The following is a 25,279-nucleotide window of genomic DNA, read 5'->3' on the forward strand; positions in this document are numbered from 1 at the left end:
ACGAATGAGCATGATGAATTGGGCAGAAGACAGATATAGCCAGCGAATTTTGTTACAGAATTTTTTTTTATATTCATGTCAAGTTCAAGATTTTACATTCATGTCAACTTCTGTATCCAGAAAATTAATGAAAACTTATTTGTTGTAAGTTGACCTTTTTATGATTTATTCAATTCATAAAATCCTCCATGTTAAAATAAGTTTTTTTTACCCTGAACTCCAAAACAGTTACCAAAAACTACTTTAAGTAACGCCAAATTTTACCAATTTGTTGGAGAGGAAACCAACTCTCCTTTTGTTAAGCGATATTCCATTTCCCAAACTACACACCCCCTCTATAATCTGCCACCCTCTTCACCGATTTCTAGAATTGCCCCAGATCTCATGCCATCCATTTGGTTTACATACTGAAGATTTGTCAGAAATTTACATTACAGTTAAAAATACTTTTGCACTAATACATAATAATAAAGCACTGAAATGATTTTTCTATGAACGATTATATATACTAATGAGGATATGTTACAAGCTGTATCTATCTCATATTACCAGTTAGTCCTGCACAAATTCATCCATTGAGTAATGGCATTTCCGTACCAATGTCTCATATAGACTTCTTTTCAGTAGACCTAATTTTGTCATCGTTAACATGTTCCCTTTTAATTTATTATAGATTTTCATTCCTGTTTATTGAGGAGCATACAACTAGAGGTGGTGGGTAGTAAGCATAAAGATTTGTTTGTTCCTTGTGTCATATGTGTGAACAAAATGGTTTCACTCAAACAATTGCTGTCTGGTATACAAGAAGATTGTTATAACATATATTGGGATAGGTCCACACCATTGGGATAGGTCCACACCATGATAGCCAAGTTTCTCCAAAAAACACTACTATATCTGATAATAGATTCATAGGAACTTTTATTTGCTACTTGTTGTGATTCCATGTCAGCTGCAGTTGATAATATTTGCAATGCAAATATAAACATCTGTATATCAGTTACTGTACTCAAAATCTTCTCTCCCGACAATGTTGTGGAGACTGAATGGTTGAGTAAAGCCACAGTATTTGCAATAAGAAAATACCACAGCATGAGATAATGAACAAAAGGTATGTATTTTTAGCCAAATAATTACTGGTGCTAAAGTAAAGATTTTACTGGAACTTAACTGGAACATCAGTTAATCTGTGTGCAGCTATCACAATAAAAAAATAGCTTGCTCGTGACAGGGGATGTTCTGATAATGTGGCATGTGGATAAATTTCTGAGTTTATTGGGTACACTGTTAAAGAAACAGTAAGGGCAAATACTCTTACCAGAAACCTGTATTATATCTACACCAGGATTCCTATGGTGCACTTGTTGCTGCTATAACATACCCAATGCTTCCACCCACTAATGATTACTCCAGCCCCACCTCTGGTAAATCCTACAACACTGAAGTAAAATCAACATATACAATCACGTATGTTGTTAACAACTAATGTGTCCTCACTGCATGGTTTTTTATATGGCAATAAGCAGCACTAAAGTCGCTGAGTGCATAAATAAACACACATGAACTTTGTGAGTACAGCTATATGTTACATGGTTTTTAGCCTGCTGTTTTTAGCTTTCTGCTTCCCATCAGTGTCTAATCTGGCTTTATTTTGTATTTAGTGTTCATACTCCTCACCACCACTTGGAGGATAAGGAGGAGTTTGTCAGTTACAGCTGAAAGGTGCTTGTCATGTGGATGCATTTGAGTATTCAGTCTGATGAGCCAAAGCAAATGTGTTGCCTTGTAAGTTAGTTTTGACATAAGTTAGCGAAGTAAGAAATCAGAAAAAGAAATGTCAGGTATGGCCTTTCTGCCATACATTTCCAGAGTGACAGACAGAATTGGCCATATATTGCACAAACACGGCATAAAGATGATTTTCAAACTGACAAGGAAGATCAAAGAATGTCTTAGACCAGTGGGTCCCACTTGCAATGTCGGGAATATACTGCATACCATGCACATGCGAAAAAGTTTATGTTGGAATGTCTGGATGATCAGTCAACACCAGGATCAAAGAACATAAGTGACACTGAAGGTTGGGGCAGGTGGAGAGATTGGACATGGCAGAGCACACACTGAGACCGACTAACCAGTTAATAAAATTTTCCAAAGCGGAAGTTCTGGCTGTAGAGAAGCACTATCACACCCACTTGTTCAGAGAAGCTGTAGAAATACAAAATCATGTGGATAGCTTCAACAAGAAAGAGGAAGGCCTTAAGGTAAATGGATCCTGGCTTCCCGTACTGCAGCAAACAACAGTCACCGGTAGCAAGAGGAGAACCGCACCAGGAATGACCACGGAGAAGCCCTCTTACGTTGGTGCACCAGGTACATATAGTCTGCAGCTGCGAGCTCAGCTCCAGGTCACCACTGGCGATTGAGGATGAAGCTTTGACAATGCCAGCCACTCGTGCTGGTGAAATGTCAATGAAATGATCAGAGCCAAAGAACCCAAGACAGAAGCCAGTAGGCAGTTTGTCAACAAGTGGCCACAAAAGCCTAAACAATTTTGTATTTGACATAGCTGCTTCAACTTTTTATTCATAAGTATATGCAATGGAATGGATTTACATTACCACAATTATCTTTTTGTCTATTACTGTTAGTTTTATTATGGTCATGCAGTTTAGAGATATTTAATTTTAACTTTCACATACAACTAAAGATGGAACTGAGTCCCTGAAACCTGGTAGTGCAAAGACTTTAGTCAATAAATAACTGTACAACTACAGAGGATGTTTTAATCATAAACATTACATATAACAGGTGTGGATGTCCCACCAGAAAAGAATTATGTTACTTATATAATGGCTGCAGATATTCTGTGTGACTTTATTTTGCAAAGTAAAACAAGAAAAGCATTGTTAAAAAGTATATGAAATCATTGGTCTTTACCTAGAAGCTGCAATAACTTAAAATCATTGCAACTGAACATCTTGCATCTCAAGAGAGCTGTTGTGTGCCACTTATACCATTTAGCCTTACACCAATGCTGGTGATTTACCAATTCCAGTTTAAACTTTTATTTCCACTTCATTTTCTGATGCATAAAAAAATAAAAATGGCACCTCATTCTTGGAAAGCCAATCTTTACCGTTTTGTATGTGCTTTGTGGTGCTGCCATTGTCATTTCTGTTTATATATATATATATATGTATATATATTAAGCCACTCTTCAACCAGTTTTCTATCTTCAATGTATTTACTTACATGGGAATGAGTCTTTCTATATGAGTAATTTAAAAACACAACAGATGATTCATACAAACCTGCAAACGATTTGTTAATTCTCTAAATCCATTCTCAATAGTCTCCTTATCAGATGGAAGACATAAGCCATCTGCAATCTCCTGAGCAGTGTTACCCTTTGCACCAAGATGTACAAGAGCTAAAATTACCTGCATGCTTTTTGGGGAGAAAAACAGGTTACCTCCGACTTCTGAGAGAATCTGTAACAAAAGTAGTAACATTGAAAGGATACTAAGCAGAAGTTACTTCAGTGTGTCAACAACATTTATCTACCACGAAGATAGATATTCACAAAAATACAGTAGTAGTTTGATGGAAAGAAATTTGAAGTAGGCATCTAAGAATCCAGGACAACAGTCCTTTGGTGATACATCATTCAGCAAGGTTAAAGAACAAGTATTTGAGAATGACTGTAGGACAACTCTGTCTCCATTGTATACACATCAAGTAAGAAAGACTACAATATATTCAGAGGTGTCTGACAGTCAGTTCTATGCTACATTTATGTGTGGAATGTAAGGGGGAAGGTTGTATCACTCAAGAAATGTATCTTCTCCCACACAGATATGCCCATCGAACCAGAGAATTAATATCTTGTTGTATTGGTTTTACTCAATACTTAGTTGTGATTTATCATTAAATTAGTAGTTGCCTCTTTTTTGAAGAGATGCAGTTATCAGAAAGTGAAATAGGAAAATATCAGTAATATAAACATTACTATGAATGATTCAATGGAATAACTTATGGCATCTACAGGAAACTGCAAATAAAGGTGAGTTTTTATCAATGTTGGACCTATATTTGTCTTTAAAACTCCATATAGCTGAAATGTTGGTTATCTTGGTGGATACTATATTGTAATTTTTGTCTTCTTCAGTGATGACAGGAATGATTTTACTAATTAATTTCATTTTAGTTCAATTGAGAAAGATGGAAAGTGAATCATTAACCCTTACAGTACCAACGTACTTTTCACAATGAGTAGCAGCGAGGAAGCCAGGGAGGGTGGGGGCCAAAGGCTGGGTTCGTTGTTGCCATCACAAAAAAAACTATAATTCAAATTTCTAATTTTTATTGACCATTATTAACAAAATATTGTATAAAGAGCCATTGATGTGTAATAAAGGTCAAGAAACTGTAAATTTCTTTTAGCACTCTCTAAAAAAATGTATTTAGTATTTTTCAAACAATGGAAACCACACAGCCTTCATCAGTAAAAAAGAGACACACACCACTCACCCACACGAGCAAGCACACCTCACCCACACGTGATCACCAACTCTAGCATCTCAGGCTGGAATGCAACTCCATGTTTGGGATGAAAGCAGCAATGTGGATAGGGCGGGGAAGGGGAAGGGGAAGGGGAAGGGATGGGGAGAGAAATGAACACTGTTTGGTGAAGTGTGCAACAGGTCAACAGGTGCAGCACCAGGAGGTTGTGGCACAGGGAGGTGGGGAAAAAAGGAGCAAAAAAGGAAAGTAGTGGGGAAAGACAGGCAGATATTAGCAGAAGACTGCAAATAAATAACATGGGAGATGAGAATGAGAAAAGAGGGGGTGGAAACTGTTGTGTGGAGGGTTTGGGGACAGTACGTTACCGTAGGTTGAGGCCAGGATAATTACGGGAGTGGAAAATGTGTTGTAAGAACAACTGCCATCTGCACAGTTCAGAAAAGCTGGTGGTGGAGGGAAGGTTCGAAATGGCTCGGGTAATGAAGCAGCCATTGAAATGAAGTGTGTTTTGTTCAGCTGCATTTTGTGACACAGGGTAGTCTACTTTGCTCTTGGCCACAGTTTGGTGGTGGCTGTTCACCCTGGTAGACAGCTGGTTGGTAGTCATACCAATATAAAAAGCTGTGCAATGATTGCAGCAGAGCTGTTAAATGACATGGCTGCTTTTGCAGGTGGCCCGGCTCCTGATGGGCCTGGAATAGTAAATGCTGGATGAGTGGATTGGGCAGATTTTGCACCTGGGTCTTCCACAAGAATATGATCCTTGTGGCAAGGGGATTGTATCGGGAGTGGCATGGGGATGGACTAGGATGTTGTATAGGATGGGTGGACAATGGAACACCACTTTAGAAGGGGTGCGAAGTATCTCGGGTAGGATGCCCTCATTTAAGGGCATGATGATACGCAATCGCAGCCCTGACAAGGGATGTGGCTCAGTTTTTCCAATCCAGGGTGGCACTGGGTGATGAATGGGACACTGCTTTGGGACTAGTCCTTGTAGGTGGTGGGAGTGTTTGAGGGTGTGAGGGGAAATGGCATGGGATCTGTTTATGGACTAGGTCTGGGGAATAGGGTCTGTCTGCGAAAGCCATGGTGAGATCACCAGCATACTGAGAAGGGAGTTTTTGACACTGCAGATACACCATCCCTGGATGTTCAGGCTCTGTAGGAGAGATTATTTTCTGTGAAAGGGATGACAGATGTCAAAATGCTAGTACTGTTGGTAGTTGGTGGGTTTCATGTGGACAGAAGTGCAGATGGAGCCATCAGCGAGGAGGTCAACATCTAGGAAGGCATCATGCTGGGTTGAGGAGGACCACGTGAAGTGGATGGCGGAGTTGGTGTTGAGGTTGTGAAGGAACGAAGATTGGGTGTCTTGGCACTGAGTCCAGATCAGGAATATATCATCAATGAACCTGAAACAAACTGGAAGTTTGGTGTTTTTGGAGGCTAGAAAGCTATCCTCTAGATGGCCCATAAAAAGGTTGACTTAGGAGGGTGCCATGTGGGTGCACATGACTGTGCCATGGATTTATTTATATACCTTCCCTTCAAATGAGAAGTAGTTATGGGTTATGATAAAGTTAGTAAGATCTATGAGAAACGAAGTAGTGGGTTTGGAGTCTCAAGTATGTTGAGAAAGGTAGTGTTCAATAGTGGTAAGAGCATGGGCATTATGGATGCTGGTGTGTAGGAAGTTGGTGTCAACATTAAGGTAAAGGGATGTGGAGAATCATGAAGGAAGCAGTTGGTGTTTGATGTGGAAGGCTAGATTACAGGTAATTGGTTGGAGGTGTTGGTCAATGAGGACCAAAATTCTTTGAGTGGGGGACGCAATAACCAGCCACAATGGGGTGTCTAGTATTGTTGGGCTTGTGGATTTTGGGGAGCATGAAGAAGGCAGGTGCACGATGTGTCATAGGGATGAGGATGGAAATTGATTCAGGGGAGATGTTCTGGGAAGGGACAGTGATTGGTGTTTGTATTGGACTTGTGGGATGGGTTCACTCTAGCAGAGCTTATAGTTGGAGGAGTCAGATAACTGGCAGAGGCCTTCTGCCAGGTAGTCACTATGATTCATAACAATAGTGGTGGAACCTTAGTCTGCAGGCAGGATGATAAGGTCAGGATTTGTTTTGAGTTTATGTATGGCTATTCTTTCTTCTGACGAAGGGACCTTCAGAAGGATGGTGACACTAAGTTGGAGGTAAGGAATTCCTGGAAGGTGACCAGCAGATGGTTAGGTAGGAGGGAGGGGGGGGGGGGGGTAGAATCATGGTTGACAGTGATATGAACTGGAAGATGTAGGTTTCAAATACTGGGATTAGGGTGGTATTTGTTTGGAGGGATTGGTGGTAAAGAAGTGCTTCCACTACAGGGGTCAGGAAAAGGAGAGCAGGTCTTTGACAAGTCCAGCATAGTTAAATTTGGGTGTAGGACTAAAGGTGAGGCCTTTAGATAGGACTGAAACTTCTGTGCAGCTGAGGGTTTTGGTGGAAAGGTTAGCACCAGTGTTACAGGAATGTTTTGGCTCTGGATTTCTTGAAGAGTTGGTAGGGGGTTTGGGGGGCTATGACAAGTTGAAAAGGTCAGCTAGGCAGGGTTTAGCTGCTGTGAGGGGTGGATGAGGAAAAATACTGTGGGTATGACAACAGTTGGATAGTGGAGCCCCGAGATGTCAGTAGGATGTCATCAGGTTAGGTAACTTATGGAGGCAGTGTCTGGAATGCTCCTTCAGGTGCTGGAGAGCAAAGGATTCAATTTCAGAGATCTGATCTATGGAGTAGGGATTGCAGAGTAGTAGTATCTCATGGAGGGAGAAGAGGTCTATGGCATGGAGATGTGTTTTTGTAATACCATGTTTGCGAGGGCCAGGGATTGGCAGAATCTGAAAATTTGTAGGTAGTTGTGAAATTAACTGGTGCAGAAAGATGGAGCAAGGATCCATTGTGACATGAATGGTGTAAAGAAAATGGGAATGATGCAGAAATGGGCAAAATAGGTGTTGATGGTTGTGAGAGGAGCTGTATAACCAAAAAGACATGTAAAAATGAGTGAAAAATAATTAAAGACAAGCAGCAACATGAACAGATACGCAAAGATACACTGGACTCTTGCTAATCCAGCCCTCACTTGTCCAGCCTCTCAGTAATCCAGCGTACATCCAAAAACATACGCACAACGAATTATCATGTGCAACAATGGTTAGCTAAACAATGTTTTATATACTGTATTTGAAATTGTAGCTTTCTTTACAGATCGGGATCATGTCTTCTAAAAGGAAACACGTTATGTTAGACCTCAAGCAGTAACTTGAAATTTTAGATAAATTGAATCGAGGTTTTTCGTAGAAAGCCATTGCTGCTGAGTTCATTGTTGGACGAGCAACTATTTATGACATCAAAAAGAAATAAGATGTTATTCGACATTACTCAACACAAATGGATAGTGAGTTGGGAAAACAGAAGATTATGCAAAAGAGTGAGAACGAAGAACTGGACGTAGCTGTTTATGAAGAAGAGGACACAGGAGGAGAGAGCATGAAGATTTCTCACACTGCTGATGCTGAAGCGCTGAGGACTTGCTGGAGTACATTATGCAACAACCAGATAAATGCAGTACCGATGTAATGCTTGTAAAGCGGTTGCATGATAATGCATGGCACCGTCGCATATCATCATTGCGACAGTTAAAAATTTGGGACATGTTTCATAGTAAATGATACGGCTGTATAATTATGTACAGTATACACTCTAGGACTAAGGTTTCTTTGAAAATTAAGGTATTTTTGGATTTAATAAAGTATATCCACTATGTTTTAAAATTTTATCCTTCAGCTTAATAAAGTACAGTACACTATATCCCCTATGTTTCCAAAAATTAAATAAAAAATGAAATAAATGAATAAAATAAATTTCAGACACAATAATCCAGCACTTCCACTAATCCAGCACCCATATGTGCCAGGAATGTCTGCATTAGCGAGAGTCTAGCATAGAAATACGTTAAAATGCATTAACCCATGTAAAAATACTCATAAATACGTTAAAAATGTACAGAAACGTGATGAGAAAGGATGATGACGTATGGGAGTGCGTGTGTGTTATGATAAATGAAGAGAAAGGGAGGGGATGGGTTAGATTGCGGTTCAGAAGTTCTTGTGGCATGGGCAGGTGCAGAAAATGGCCAGGTGCAGAAAACAAAACGCTAAAGTGCGTCAGGATGAGTGATATAGTGGATCGATAGGAATGAATACAATTATGACTGTTGGAGGAAAGAACCTGGGGCATTAGATGCGCATCAACAATGTGCGTGGTCACAAAATCTGTGTTTTGCACCAATGATCATTGATACAGTTTTGCTCAGAAGTAGATACCGTTTGGAAGGTGGTGAATAAACACAGAAAGAAGAGTCCTTCATTGCTTTTGACTGGTTTTCATGACAATACAACAAACATCTTCCCCTTCCTTCTTCAGCTTCCTTTTCAGCAAACTTCTGCTTGACATGCCATCCAAGAATACTTCCCATGGTTGAAACCATACATTTCTGGAGTTCTCTAATATTCATATTCATATATTCATGGTCATTTCTTCAATGTAAGGTTTCACGAGATGTAGTTCAAATTCTGGAAGAAAAAGCCATTGCTTATTAGATTTTGTCTTATTCGTGTCTAGGAAGTTAAGTAGACACAATGGATAACCATTTAACACTGCTATGTCCACAAGAGTACAGAAAATTGATGGTGGCCACCTTCTTGTAGCCTCCTCAGTTGAAAATTTACTCACCACTTGATTGATTATGCCAACACTGCCTTTCATTTTATTATAATATCAATTTATGACTGTTTTATTCTTAGTGTCAGTTGGTGAACCAATTGCAGTGCCATAATGTTGAGTCAGCAGCATCAGAAGATTTTTTTTTCACGGGGGAACAGTTGTGATTGGGGTATTTCCAGTACTAGAATCACTGAAAGCACATTTACTGGAATATAATTCTCATCTTGATGTGTTTCAGTTCTTGGGCTATGTGCTTCCTATTTGCTTGTAATGATTCCATGAGAGTTAGCTGGGGATTCCTCCACAAATCTTTGGCCAAATCAACTGAAGTGTAATATAATCTGTGGTGACACTGTACACTGTATTATATATAGGAACAACCAGGCATTTCACAACAGCTGCTGCTTAATTTGATTGTTGTGGCCTATCATTTATCTTCCCTGCATATGGCTCCAAGCTGAGAACATACATCGTTTTAGAGTCTTTGAGCATTTGTATAAGTATACCATAAAGGTCTGTTCAAAAAATTCAAGAACATTTGTGACTTCATGCCAATGGTGTGTTGGAGCAAAATGTGGTTGGGATCCCTGCACACTCATATGTTTAATGCATAACTGCCAGAAGTTTCATTGTTGTACGTAGTTTAGTTATGGTTCATTTCTGTATTGAGCAGAACATTGTGTCACACAGTTCGTGAATCTCAAGATTGCAGTGTTTAAGAAACAATGCATCTGCATTAAATTTTGCATGAAACCTAAGAAAACCTTTACAGACACACACCAAATGATGCAGGAAGCCTATGGTGATGAGTGCTTAAGACACACATGTTGTTACAAATGATTCACACAGTTCAAAAATGGCCAGATAGAAGTTAAAGGTGACCCCCATTCAGGATGCCCTTCAATGTCTACTGATGACGCTCTTGTAAGAAATGTCAACAAAATTGTGTGTGCCAATCAAAGACTGATTTCCCAAGAGATTGCTGATGAATGTAACATTTTAGTTGGATCATGTCATGAAATCCTGATACACAGGTTTCAGGCGTTATCTGTTGCTGACAATGTCTCTGAGCCAGATGCAGTTGTCCATCCTGTTCCAGAGGAAGCTTCTCGGCCCACAAGGTCTCATTCACAGGGGGTGGGTTTGCTGGTAGTTGGGAGCTCCAACGTTAGGTGCGTAATGGGGCCCCTTAGGAACCTGGCTGCCAAGTAGGGGATGGAAGCCAGTGTGCACCCTGTGTGCGTTCCGGGGGGAGTCATTCCGGATGTGGAAAGGGTGCTTCCGGATGCCATGAAGAGTACAGGGTGCAGCCAACTGCAGGTGGTGGCTCATGTCGGTACCAATGACGTGTGTCACTTTGGACTGGAGCAGATTCTGTCTGGTTTCGGGTGGCTAGCAGAAATAGTAAAGACTGCCAATCTTGCTTCCGAGATTAAGGTGGAGCTCACCATCTGCAGCATCGTCGATAGAACTGACTGTGATCCTTTGGTGCAGAGCCGAATGGAGGGTCCAAATCAGAGGCTCAGGTGGTTCTGTGATGATGTAGGCTGCAGATTCCTTGACTTGCACCATTGGGTGGTGGGTTTCTGGGTCCTGCTTAATAGGTCAGGAGTCCACTACACACAGGTGGTGGCTACGCAGGTAGTGGGGGCTGTGTGGAAGGGACTGGGCGGTTTTTTAGGTTAGAGGGTCTCAGGGAACCACAGAAGGGTCATCCGTCAGAAAGTGGGCAGGTAAAACACAGTAAGGTAGTTGTAGAAACGATTGGTACTGTAGTTGTAAATTGTCATAGCTGTGTTGGGAAAGAACCAGAGCTCCAAGCCCCAATAGAAAGCACTGAAGCTCAAATAGTTGTAGGTATAGAGAGCTGGCTAAAGCCGGAAATAAGTTCAGCCGAAATTTTTGTCGAATGATCTAACAGTGTTCAGAAAGGGTAGATTAAATACAGTTGGTGGTGGAGTATTTATTGGTGTCAGAGGTAGTTTGCTTGTAGCAAAAATGAAGTAGAAAGTTCATGTGAAATAGTATGGGTAGAAGTTATACTTGACAATCGGACTAAACTATTAAATTGATCATTTTAACAACTCCCCGACTCTGAAGACATATTAGCTGAACAGTCCAAAGAAAACTTTAATCTCATTTCAGAAAAGTACCCCGCTCATACAATTATAGTCGGTGGTGACTTCAATCTACACTCAATATGCTGGAAAAATTATACATTTAAAGACAGTGGCAGGCATAAAACATCATCCGAAATTGTACCGAATGCTTTCTCAGAAAATTATTTTGAACAATTAGTTCATGAGCCCACTTGAAGCATAAATGGTTGCGAGAGCATACTTGACATTTTAGCAACAAATAATCCTGGACAAATAGTGAGTGTTGTCACAAATATGGGGATTAGCGACCAGAAGGCAGTTGCTGCTAGGCTGAATACCGTAACACCTACAACCAACCAAAAAAAAATGCAAAGTATATCTATTTAAAAAAGCTGATAAAAATGCTCTTAAAACCTTTTTAAGAGACAGTCTTCACTCCTTCCGATCTGATCATGTAAGTGTAGAAAAGTTGTGGAATGTTTTCAAAGAGATAGTATCAACAGCAATTGAGAGATATATACCACTTAAATTAATAAGTGATGGTACTGATCCCCCGTAGTACACAAAATGGGTCAGATTGTTGTTGCAGAAGCAACAAAAAAAGCATGCAAAATTTAAAAGAATGCAAAATCTCCAAGTTTGGCAAAGTTTTACAGAAGTTCGAAATATGTCACGTACTTCAATGAGAGATGCTTTTAATAATTTCCACAATGAAATTCTGTCTCGAAATCTGACAGAAAACCCAAAGAGATTCTGGTCATACATAAAGCACACCATTGGCAACCTTCACTGCACTATAACAACGGTGAAGTCACTGATGACAGTGGCACTACAGCAGATTTATTAAACACGATTTTCTGAAACTCCTTCACCAAAGAAGATGAAGTAAATATTCCTGAATTCCAATCAAGAACAACTGCCAAGATGAGAAACGTAGAAGTAGATATCCTCGTGTAACAAAGCAGCTAAAATCACTTAATAAAGGCAAGGCCTCTGGTCCAGATTGTATACCAGTCAGGTTCCTCTCAGAGTATGCTGATAAAATACCTCCATATTTAGCAATTATATGCAACCACTCGCTCACAGAAAGATACGTACCCTAAGACTGGAAAATTGCTCAAGTCACACCAATACCCAAAAAGGGAAGTACGAGTAATCCGCTGAATTACAGGCCTATATCACTAACGTTGATTTGCAGTAGGGTTTTAGAACATATTTTGTATTTGAACATTATGAACTACCTCGAAGAAAATGATTTACTGACATATAGTCAGCACGGATTCAGAAACTATCGTTCTTGTGAAACACAACTAGCTCTTCATACTCATGAAGTAATAAGTTCTGTCGACAGGGGATGTCAAATTGATTCCATATTTTTAGATTTCCAGAAGGCTTTCGACACCATTCCTCACAAGCGTCCTCTAATCAAACTGCATGCCTATGGAGTATCGCCTCAGTTGTGTGACTGGATTCATGATTTCCTGTCAGAAAGTTCACAGTTCGTAGTAATAGATGGAAAGTCATTGAGTAAAACAGAAGTAATGTCTGGCGTTCCCCAAGGAAGTGTTATAGGCTCTCTATTGTTCCTGATCTATATTAACGACATAGGAGACTATCTGAGTAGCCGTCTTAGATTGTTTCCAGATGATGCTAACATTTACCATCTTGTAAATTCATCAGATGATCAAAACGACTTGCAAAATAAGATATCCGTATGGTGCGAAAAGTGGCAATTGACCCCGAAATTCACATGAGTACTAAAAGAAATCAGCCAAATTTCGATTACGTGATAAGTCACACAAATCTGAGGGCTGTAAATTCAACTAAATACTTAGGGATTACAATTACAAATAACCTAAACTGGAATGATCACATAGATAATACTGTGGGTAGAACAAACCAAAGACTGCGATTCATTGGCAGAACACTTAGAAGGTGCAACAGGTCTACCAAAGAGACTGCTTACACTACGCTTGTCCGCCCTATTTTGGAGTACTGCTGTGCGGTGTGGGATCTGCATCATGTGAGACTGACGGATGACATTGAAAAAGTACAATGAAGGGCATCTCGTTTTGTACTATCATGAAATAGAGGAGATAATGACACAGACATGATACGTGGATTGGAGTGGTAATAATTAAAACAAAGGCATTTTCCTTTGCGAAGGGATCTTCTCATGAAATTTCAATCACCAATTTTCTCCTCCAAAACGAAAACATTCTGTTGGCACCCAACTACATAGGGAGAAACGATCATCACGATAAATTAAGACAAATCAGGGGTCACACAGAAAAATTTAAGTGTTCGTTTTTCCCGCGTGCCGCTTGAGAGTGGAACGGTAGAGAGACAGCACGAAGGTGGTTCACTGAACACTCTGTCAGGCACTTTATTGTGAATAGCAGAGTAATCAGGTAGATGTAGATGTTCGCTGTGCTCATTTTGCATCTCTTCATCATTACATCTTACTATTGCAGTAATCTGTTCCATTCATATAAACACTATAAACAAAATTGTTGGATCATAAACCAAGACTTACTGTGACTTACTGTCACCCTCCTTCCCCATAATTATAAGTAGCCCTATGTATGCCATGAATTAAAGTCTGTCTGTTTTGGGTAAATTCTGTCTCAATGCTTCTTCACTGGTGTGCTTTAATATGATGTTAACAATTTCTGGAGAAAAAATCTTTTCAAATTATTCCCTTGTTGTCCTACTTTACCTACATTTCTCAGGTCTTCTCGCTCTTTCTCTATGTTTTGTGCTAATTGCTTTGTGATACAAGGAGGGTTGGACATAAAAGCTTTTCAGTGATTGTAAAATACTTATCACTGACATCACCAGCTGTGTCTTCATCTGCTGCAGGCCAGAGTTGTCTTCAGAGTCTGTTTGTACACCATCACTGTCCACATCCCTGTGCACAACGCATTCCTCTTCAGTTTCTCTCACCACTTCATCTCTATCACCAAATTCAATTTCAGAATCTGTTGATTCTTCTAAAATGTCTGATACTTCTCTCACAGTAAAAGAATGATAGTACATTTTCAATCACAGTAGCCACATAGAAAAATTCAATGTTCAGAGGGTCTACACCACTGAAATGTTGTAATTTATGGAATAAGACATTCGTTGTCATGTCACATCTACCACTAAGGAGGTAGACTTTATGACAACTGTCATTAGACTTAAAATAACAGATTAAGTTTAGCTGACAAAATTTATATATTTTTTGGTACAGGAAATAATAAAAAACCATATATATTTTAGTCAGAATTTTAGAATATGAAATACCAATGTAAATCACAATATTTACAAAAGGTGGGCACACAGTACACCCCCTTGGTACTGCAAGGGTTAGCATACATAAGAGTAGGTATGCAAATAGGGAATTGAGCACAATAATGCTTGTTTTATTTTCTCCTTTCTGCACAAGTTTAAGATTTTTTAGATTTCAGTGCCAGTCATGTTTTGTCTTCATAGAGAGGCCTTGGTGGATAGGAATTATTTAATACTTACAAGATAAATTTTTGTCAATGAAGCACATTAAAAGGAAAAGCTATATCTTGATATCAGTGTTAATATTTCTAGGTTTCAGGGGTATTTCATGCACTAGTACCTGGGAAAGACATAACTCAGAATTCAGACTACTCTATCCTGGGTGATGCAATCCCACAAATTACCTACAACCAAGCAATGTGAACACATGTAAGATAAATGGCAGAGTCTTTTGAACAAATTAAGAACAGGAAGGGACCTCTTTCATTTTCTGACCACGCAAAGTCCAGATACTTACAGGATGACAATTACTGAACTATACAGAAAAACTATGGCATGCACACACTTTATTCAATATGTAAATCTCACTACAGATATTCAGATTTAGGTTATTACATGTTCAACATGCTTGCCATTACTGACGATGATGTGGTGCAGACAAATAGTGAAATTCTACATGACCCACTGAAGTGTCAGAACATTGATGGTGTTGATGCCCTCCTGAATGGCTGTTTTCAGTTCAGAAATGATTTTTGGTATTATTGCTGTACACCTTGTCTTTAATATAGCCTCACAAACGGGAATCATATTTGTTCAGATCCAGAAAATATGATGGCAAATCGAAGCCATTGCCATTGGCCTCAGAGCCAGAATGCGGTCCCCAAAGTGCTTCTCCAGTGCATCACTCTCCTGCTTCAATGGGGTCAAGCCCCATTTTGGATGAGCCACATCTTGTCAAAATCAGGGTGACTTCGGATAATGGCGATGAAATCATCTTCCAAAACCTTCACATACCATTCGGTAGTCACCTTGCCATCAAGTAATATTGCATCAATTATTCTGTGACTGGTCATTTCATAAAACACAGTCACCCATTAAGGGTGAAGAGACTTCTTGATTGTGGAATGCGGATTCTCAGTCCCTCAAATTCGCCAAATTTTGCTTATTGATGAACCCACACAAATGAAACTTGGCTTCACTGCTAAACCAAATCATATTCATGCACTGATTCTCATCATTCCCTACAGACAACCATGCAGTTTAAATGTCCTAACGCAAACTGTTCAGAAGTTATGATGATTTTATTTTATATAGCTCAATGATTGTGACCCTGTTCATGGTATTATTTGCTTCATTTTTTAACTATACGTTATTGTGCTATATCCTCTCTTCCCATCTAAAACATACGAAACCATATCAAGTGAGCATCCGGCAATATTAAGCAAGAACAATTTGTGCTGCACTGGTTTAGCAAACCAATAAATATCCTGTGTCTTCCATTTCCATCCACTTTTTAACCAACCAGGAAGACTGTTACATCAAAAACAAAGATAAATCTACTGGCAGTGCCTGTAAAGACTGGTAAACTGATTATGAAAATGAGACACAGCACAGAGCTTAATGAAGAAGTGTCCATCCAATACTTTTGTGCTCAACACTGATTAAGCTGACCTTCCATCTACATCTTGGTTAATCTGTAACTCTGTTCTTCACATAATGCATAAAAGAGTACTGCCCTTATGAGAATTTTGTTCCCAGATTTTTGTAAGGAAAGTACAGTAAGTACAATGTTATTTTAAAAATGTTTCACTATTTCACAATAGCATATTTTAGTATTTCCAGGAAAATAGCTCAGTGTCAGTAGCTCATAAATTTGATGTCATCAAAATTTACACCTACATCTATATTTTGCAAGTCACTCCATGGTGTGTGGCAGAGGGTGCTTCAAATACCACTAACCATTACAATCCCTCCTACCTTAAACAAGTATCTTTCACTGTTCCATTTATGAATGGTGTGAGAGAAGAATAATTGTTAGTAGGTTTCTATATGAGCTCTAATTTCTCTGGTTTTTTGTGAAACATACACTGATAAGCCAAAACATTGTGACCGCTGCCCACTGTGACACTGGAAGTGGCTTTGCAGGCTTATGAATCAGTAACAAAAGTATGTTAAGTGGAGTAGACACAGACAGGGGATTGCCCTAGGAAAGATACGGACCCCAAATGGGGAAATCCATTGAGATAAACAGCTCTGACAAGGGCAGGATATTATTATGTACAGCCTGTAAATGAGTATCTCAAAAACAGCAAAGCTTGTTGAATGTTAACATGCTGCTGTCGTGAGCCATCTACAGAAAGAGGTAGAAGGATAGTGAAATTACCACTAGGCACTAAATGGCTGGACATTCACAACTCTTCACAGAACATGGGGTTTGGAGTCTTGTTTGCTCTGTAAAGTAGGTACATGATGATCCGTGGCATCTCTGCCAAAAGATCACAATGACAATGCACGTACAAGTGTTTTGGAGCACACCGTTCATTGTACATTGTTGAACGTGGAGCTCTACAGCAGACCACCCCTACATGTTCACATTTTGATCCAACAACATTGTCAATTACAATTGAAGTTCAAATGGGACATCTGAATATGACTGCTGATCAATGGGAAAATGTCAGCTCTTCAGGTGAATCACATTTTTGCTGCACTAGGTTGAAGGTCATTTCTCCAAATGCCATCATCGAGACGAACAGTGGCTCGGAACACGCAGCGTACCACAGATGCTGGCTGGTGGGAGCAATATTATGCTGTGGGAGACATTCCCACATGCTTGCATGGGATCTGTGGTAGTAATTGAAGACATGCTGACATCTACGAACCACCTGTATCTCCTCATGCTTGTTGTCTTCCCTGACAGTGATATCATCTTTCAGCAGTCCATGTCTCGAAGCCAGAACCATGCTTCAAAGGTTTGAGGAGCATTACAGTGAACTCACGTCGATGTCTCAGCTACTAAACTCACCTGATGTAAAACTTGTGGAATTCATATGGGTCACTATCTGGCACCATCTCTGCATATGAAAATCAGCAGCCCATTATTTATATGAATTACGTGACCTGTATGTAGACATCTAATGCCACATACCTCTACAAACCTACCAACAAACTGTTGGATCTCTGATACACAGAATCAGTGATTTATTTTGCTTCAATGATGGACAAACAAGCCATTAAGCATGGGGTCATAATGCTTTGGCTCATCATTGTATATGGGAGGAAGTAATATGTTGCCCAACTCTTCTTGGTATTTCGACTCATGCAATTTCAACAGTAAACCTCTCAACGATGCAGATCACAGACTCTCAGTATCTACCTTTGGAATTTGTTGCGTTACTGCATTATGCTTTTTCATTTAGTAGATGATCGATTGGTGAAATGTGCTGCTCTCCACTGTGTCTTGTCAATATCTTCCATTAATCCAACCTGGTAAGTGTACCATAAGATGAGTAATACTCCAGAACTGGTACAGTGAGTGTTTTGTAAGCTACTCCTTCTGAGGATGAGTTCTTTTCCTATAAGATTCTTCCAAAGAATCTCAGCATGGTAGCTTCTTTTTCTATGCTACAGAATACATTTACAAGTGTTTTGGCATTATGCACATAGTAATCTTACATGTCTTTCACAGAAATTCCTTTTTTTATCATTTTCCAAACTTGTTTTCTTTTTCTTTTTTTTCACAGTCTATTAGAGGGTTAATGATCTTGCTTTGGACTGTTGAAGGACTGTTTCAAGAAACTTTATGATGTAGTATGCAGTGTTTCCTTCCCTCAGTTTTATTGGATAAATTTATTGGTGTGTGCAAAATTCTCTTTGTCCTTCATAATATTCTGATTCTACAACACAACAGTTAATCCCAATCTATTTTGTGGTTTTCTTGAGAAATGCTGAGTTCAGCAAGAATAATATTTATGAGCAAAGGAAAGTCAGAGTTCAGTGTTAGGTATTTCATCCATCAACATTGAACTTATCATTGATGGGATATTATCTTGGTTAAATATAGGACCTTTCCTCTTCCACCCCTCCCCCCTTCCAATTCAATATACCTAGAGGTATTATATGAATTAAATATGTGTATCAAGGAACAGGAAGTATGGAGATGCAGTAGCCACCAGAAAGATTGCGCGAGGCGCACATCGGCACGGCGCGTCATGGACGGTAGTTGCCACAAGTAGAGTCCCGTCCACCAGAGGGCACACGAGAATTTGGCCGCGACCTCTGCCAGCGGAACAACAACAACAACAACAACTTGGGCAGCACGGGCCATCAGTTCACATCGGGCATGCCTATGAGACAGTTCCCGGTCTACTGTGAAGTGCGACGGAAAACGTGAACCGTGTTACTACACAATTGGCGACAAGTAGGGTCATTCTTTCGCGTGTTGCGTCGTTGTTCCAGTTTCGCAGCTTATCCACGGCATGGAGGATTTAGTGCGCGTTTTGGTTGAGCAGCAGACGGAGCTCATGGCAACGATGAAACAAGTGCTTCCCGCATTGCTCTCCATACCGTCTGCTCCAGTGCCATTCCCTCCTCCCTTTCCCCCGTGTGACGAGATGGTGGAGGATTGGGACGCGTATGAACATCGCCTTCGGCAGCATTTCCAGGCGTTTCATGTTGCCAATGTGGAGGTCTGTCATGCTCTTTTCTTGCCTTGGATATCTCCCTCCCTGTATCAAGTTTTGCGGCAGCTAGCGCCGTTGCAGGAACCCTCGTCCTTGTCTTTTGATGCATTGTGTTCATTACTGTCTTCATATTACTGCCGCTGCAGGCATGTTGTGGTGGCTAGGGGCGAGTTCTATCAATGCAAGAAGAAGCCCCATCAGTCTTACCGGGCGTGGGCCACTACCCAGCACGGTCTTAGTCACAAGTGTCATTTTGTCACGGAGCAGTCGCGAGAGTCGTACGCCCACGTTATGGTGCACGACGTCATTGTTCGTTCAGCCCCTGATAGGGAGGTCCGGCAACGGGCCCTGCAGTTGGAAGACCCTTCCCTTGAGGAAGTCCTGTCCATTGCGCAATCATGTGAAGTCTCTCATGCTGCAGGTCAACAATTGGAAGCGTGGTGCGACGTCGCGGCGGTTAAGGGCAGCGCGGCCGCGCCAACTGTGTCCCGGGTGGACGGTGTGTGAGCGGTACAATCCGGCCATTACGGCCACTCCTGCACGGCACATAAACAGAGTTCCGGCCGCCGGCCCCTGTTACCGTCCTGTACGTCGTGCTATATACATCACGATTGGTCAGAGTGCCCCCAGCGTTGGGCCGTTTGTCGGAAATGTAATAAAAAAGAACACATTGCTAAAGTTTGCCGCTCGGCATCAAAAGAATCGAAGGAAGCAGTTATAGAGGACATGGACATTGACATTCAGGAAGTTTCATCAGGCCAGGCTCTCGACACATCGGCACACGAACTCTTTATTGAGGTGTCGGTTTGGTCGCACCGATTACAACTGCAAGTAGATACGGGCGCGGCAGTTTCTTTGTTGAATGCAAAAACTTACTCCGACCTTGGGTCGCCTCTGTTGGTGCCAGTTTACTGGCGTCTACGCGGTTATGGTAAACAGTTCATTTCCCTACTGGGTCAATTCACGACCGACGTGACTTACAAATCGGTCACTCGGCCTATTACTTTTATTGCGATGCGAGCTCCGCTAACCTTTTTGACTTGGATGCCTTTCAAGCTTTCGGTTTTTCTATCACTGACACCATACAGTTGGTCTCCGAAGACGTTCCCTATCAATCATTAGAATCTTTGATCTCTGACTTTCTGGATATCTTTGAGGAGGGCCTGGGGCGTGTTTCAGACTTTGAAGCTCCCTTAACGTTGAAGGCGTCAGCTCACCCGCATTTTCTACGTGTGAGGCAGATCCCCTTGGCTCTCCGCCCTCAGGTAAAAGAAGAGCTAGACTGGCTGACAGCCCTAGGGGTTGTTCTTCCCATTTTTTCTAGTGAGTGGGCTTCGCCCCTCATTATTGTCAGGAAGCCCTCGGGAAAATTATGTCTTTATGGCGATTTCAAGGCCACCATTAATTCCCAATCGGTGGTGGACACCTATCCTTTGCCTCATGCTGATGAATTGTTCTCCGCCATGGCGGGAGGCCAATATTTTTAGAAAATCGATCTGTCGGACGCTTATCATCAGATACCTCTTGATGAGGACTCCAAATGGCTGGCAGTTGTCAACACCCCATTTAAGCCAGATGGAAGTTGCAACAGTTCATAGGTATGATAAGCAAGCAGTGGTTAGGAATGGAGTGAGAGACTGTGTAGCCTATCTCTGGTATTATTCAATCTGTATTCTGAGCAAGCAGTTATAAAAAATTGGAAGAAGAATTAAAGTTCAGGGAGGTGAAATAAAAATTTTTATGTTTACCAACAACATAGTAAATCTTGAAGAGACAACAAAGACTTGGAACATCAGTTGAATGGAATGGGCAGTGTCCTGAATGGAGGATGTAAGATGAACATCACCAAACACAAAACAGTGGTAATGGAATGTAATCACATTAAATCAGGCAATGCCCAGGGAATTAGATTAGGAAATGAGACACTAAAAGTAGTAAATGAGTTTTTCTATCTGAGTAGTAAACTAACTGACAGTGATCCATGTAGGGAAGATATAAAATGTAGAATGGCAACAGTAATGTAGGAATTGGTTCCTCATTGAATATAGTGGGTGGATACCATGGGTTTACTAGGCATGGAGGGTAAAAGAGATGGTTAAAGTACAGGAACAACATAACGAAAAGACACCCAAATATAAAACAGTTCCTTTGTTGAAACATTAGCATGAACAATTATTGTAGAACTCACTTACAATGGTAAGCTGCCATGAAACCGTCTATGGACAAAAACTCTCAATTGAATCGGTCCAGTAATCCGTACCACTCATGAAGGTGTTATGAATACATATAAGGGGTTCCCACCATCCATGTGTGGTGGAATCAGGTTAAACAGCTTCTTAAGACAACATGAGAAACATCATTAATGATCCTGAATTACTGTAAACAGAGCTAACCTAACACAGTGATCAAGGAAATATGCAAATACAAATAAATGAACCTGGAGTTACTGTGAGTATTTCTGACCTAACATTGTGATCAAATCAAAATACAAAGTACAGCCTTGAGGTACCACAAATGAAGCAAATCTAGTGACTAAAGCAAATAAAAAATACAAAAAAACAAACATGAAGTACTGAATGTGAAGCTAATCTAACACAGTTGGGGATTTCTGCAGTCTCTAATGGCAGCATTCATGGTACTGCAGTGGTTTGTCTATAGTTCACAGAAAAAAGGTTGGATCTTGCTGCACTCACTAAAATTTAATAGGGTCCATAAAGCATATACATATACTCAACACTCAGGACATGAGACCATAAGGTGGGTTCTAAAGAGTGATATCAATCTTGCCTGATAATTCTCCATAGGCATTGCATGAGCCTGCAATGCTGTTCACCTCATAGGCACACAAAGCTGACTCACCATAGATGATTTCATGGGCCATATGCCTATCTTGTAGCGCTACAGCAAGTGATTAAGTTCTGATAATGAAATAACGAACATAAAATTAATACCAAAAGAACATTAAATCACTGCACTTGTGCACTCATCGTGTGGATAGCTGGTCGTCAACGCAGGATAAGATGTACAGTGACCTTGTGTCCACTGTGGTGTTGCAGGGATGCTGGGCTCAAGTGTGCTATGCAGTCGTGAAGCTGTTGTACGAAGGTTGGGGTGCAGGTGGTGGCCGACATTGGCTGCAGCTTGATGAAGTTACCTGGGATAGTCAGGAGCTGCCTATAGATGTCTTCAATGGTGGACAAGTTGGTTTTGTGAGCCACTCGCAAGTCCAGGGGATCTAGCAGAGTGGCATACCCAGTTACAGATTAAAAGGTAAGGGTAGCTTTTTGGGTCCTGTAGAATGTCTCCATCATGTGGTTAGTGGCTGTGTGGTAACTAGTTGTAAAATGGATGAGCGTACCACCAGTTCCTGTGAGTGTTTAAACAGGCAAGATGTGAATTGTCATCCTCAGTCTGTTGCCACATGGCAGGGGTATCCAAGCTGTGAGACCCAGGCCTTCAAGAAAGCCTTTGCCACTATTGTGTAAATTCGGTGTAAATTCTAGAAACACTCGGCCTTCAACCATCTTGAACACCCAATATTTTAGGTACAAGTGCAGGAGAGTGAGAATGTTTTTACCAATCCACCTTCTTCTATGTGCAGGTCAGAAGTTTGTTATTAGAAGACTGGAAGAAGGGCAAGTCACTGACAATGACGGGTGTTTGCTGCCAGCACCACAGAAGACGTGATGAAAACTCAGGGAATAATTATGTAGTATTCTTTGATGTGTTAGTGTCTGTGGTGATTGTAAAAAAGACTAATGAACAATTGAATATAGATTTCTATGCACATTCATGTATTGGACTCGCTTGAGACTAGAGACTTTTATTTTATTTTTGTCATGTCTTAGCTCTGCATGAGGCAGGATGCAGGTAATGTCCATAAATTATTGGATTGTCACTATGATATTGAACTTGTGGTTTATTGAGTCTGACATTTAAAGACATCAGTTGGCTTGTCAGAGTTTACTTACTTATCTGAAAAAGAGTAAATGTTGCTTTGTGTTGAGTGATGAAAATACACCAAGAATGAACTGAAATTGTTCCACGAGTACACAAATTATTTCAAGAATAGAGAAGTAGCTTAATAAATTCCTGTAATCCACTACAGTCTTTGGAGCAGAAGCATTTGGGAGATCGACGTAGCTGATTACCCAGAGAAGAGAATCGGCTGTACACAATATGTAAGTCAACTGCGAGAGACATGTGAGTCTTACACCTCAGTTCCACACTATCTCGTGTCATCTGAAAAATCTTAGACTGTGTCTGCCATGATGTCACACAATGGCGTGGCTCCAGCCACCAAGTCAACCTGTTGATGATGGTGAGTATGTATTGAAGGTCATTTGATGATGGAAAGGGGCCTGCAATGTCAACACAGTGGAACCTCGCATAGCAAACATAATTTGTTTCAGAAACTTACTCGTAGTGTGAAACACTCTTTAAGCAAAACAATTTATACCACATAAATTACTGTAAAATATGATAGTGTGATCCATGCAGAAAAATTACTAAAAGTTTTATCTTATTCGTGCCATTTATTCAAAGAAAATTATATATACAGCATTATGTACTTAATTATTCATGATACGTAACTAATTCTTTTTTACTAGAAAGATGTCTCTAGTCATTTGTTTCTGCTGATGCTTCAACACTTGGTGAAAATATGACACAGCGTTACCATCAAATAAATTTGTGGTGCCTGTAGCCACTGCTTTATTGGGGTGATGATTTTCAGTGTACAATGCAAGTGATTCCCACACTTTCAGAATTTCTCTTATTGCACCAGAAGATTGCTGCTTTGCTGTTACCACCACCTCCTCCTCCTCCTCCTCCTTCTCCTCTGAAGAACTCCTCTCCACAACTTCCTGCTGTGAAATACACTGCAACTCCATAAGCTCTTTGGTGGGCATTTCTGGGCTGTGATTTTCCACAAGCTCATTGATATCATAGATATCCATTTCTAGCATTTCTAGTCCCATGCTCTTGGCCAAAGATATAATCTCGTTGACTACAGGCCCCACAGTTACTGACTCAAATGCCTCAGAGTCACTTTCGACAATGCTCTCTGGCCAAAGCTTCTTTCAAGCAGAGGTGAGAGTTCTCTTGGTAACCCTTCCCCATGCCTTTTCAATCATCCTTAGGTAGGCAATTATGCTGATATGATATTTCCAAAACTGTCTGAGAGTGAGACTGGTAGCTTTAGTCAACTCAAAGCAATGCTGGAAGAGTGCTACAGTGTAGGGTGTCTTAAAGTTGGAAGTAATCTGCTGGTCCATAGGCTGGAGTACTGGAGTAATGGGGTGGTGTTGGGAGGCAGAATTTGGATCTCAATGAATTGAAATTATTCAAGGGGGTGGTCTTTTAGGCCTGGAGAATGGGCAGGAGCGTTGTCCATAACAAGCAAGACATGGACTGGCAGATTCATCTCAAGTAAATATGTTTTCACTGAAGGACTAAACACTTCATTTATCCAATCACAAAAAAGAACACGTGTCACCCAAGCCTTGTTGTTGGACCTCCACATCATATTTAACCTGCTCTTCTGGAGTTGACACTCCTTGAGGGCTCTTAGAGTTTCTGAATGGTAAACAAGCAGTGGTTTAATTTTCAAATCACCACTTGCACTGGGACTGAATAGGAATGTGAGATAGTCTGTCATTGGCTTGTGACTGGGCAATGCATTCTCCTCTGCTGTTAGAAAGATAAACTTTGGCGTTTTCTTCCAGAATAGACCTGTCTCGTCTCAATTAAAAACCTGTTATGGCAGGTAATGCTCAGAAATTACAAGCATCTTGAAGTTGCTGATGAAGTTCTCTGCTACCTTTGTGTCAGAGCTGGCTGCTTCACCATGCCTCACAATGCTGTGGATGCCAGTTCTTTTCTCAAACTTCTTGAGCCATCCACATCTTCCCTTAAACACTTCTTT

At 40.6% G+C, this 25,279-nt stretch overlaps 1 protein-coding gene across 1 annotated transcript in view; it reads right to left on the minus strand.

The window, feature by feature from the left end:
* Positions 1 to 25,279, minus strand: part of LOC126456615 (serpin-like protein HMSD) — a 144,499-nt gene that overhangs the window by 38,935 nt on the left and 80,285 nt on the right. Inside the window, exon 3 of the mRNA XM_050092358.1 lies at positions 3,315 to 3,494. Within this exon, the coding sequence (XP_049948315.1) occupies positions 3,315 to 3,494 (180 nt within the window). The remainder of the gene's footprint in view (positions 1 to 3,314; positions 3,495 to 25,279) is intronic.

This window comes from Schistocerca serialis, chromosome 2 (genome assembly GCF_023864345.2).
Source record: "Schistocerca serialis cubense isolate TAMUIC-IGC-003099 chromosome 2, iqSchSeri2.2, whole genome shotgun sequence".
In the NCBI taxonomy this organism is placed as follows: Eukaryota; Metazoa; Arthropoda; class Insecta; order Orthoptera; family Acrididae; genus Schistocerca; species Schistocerca serialis.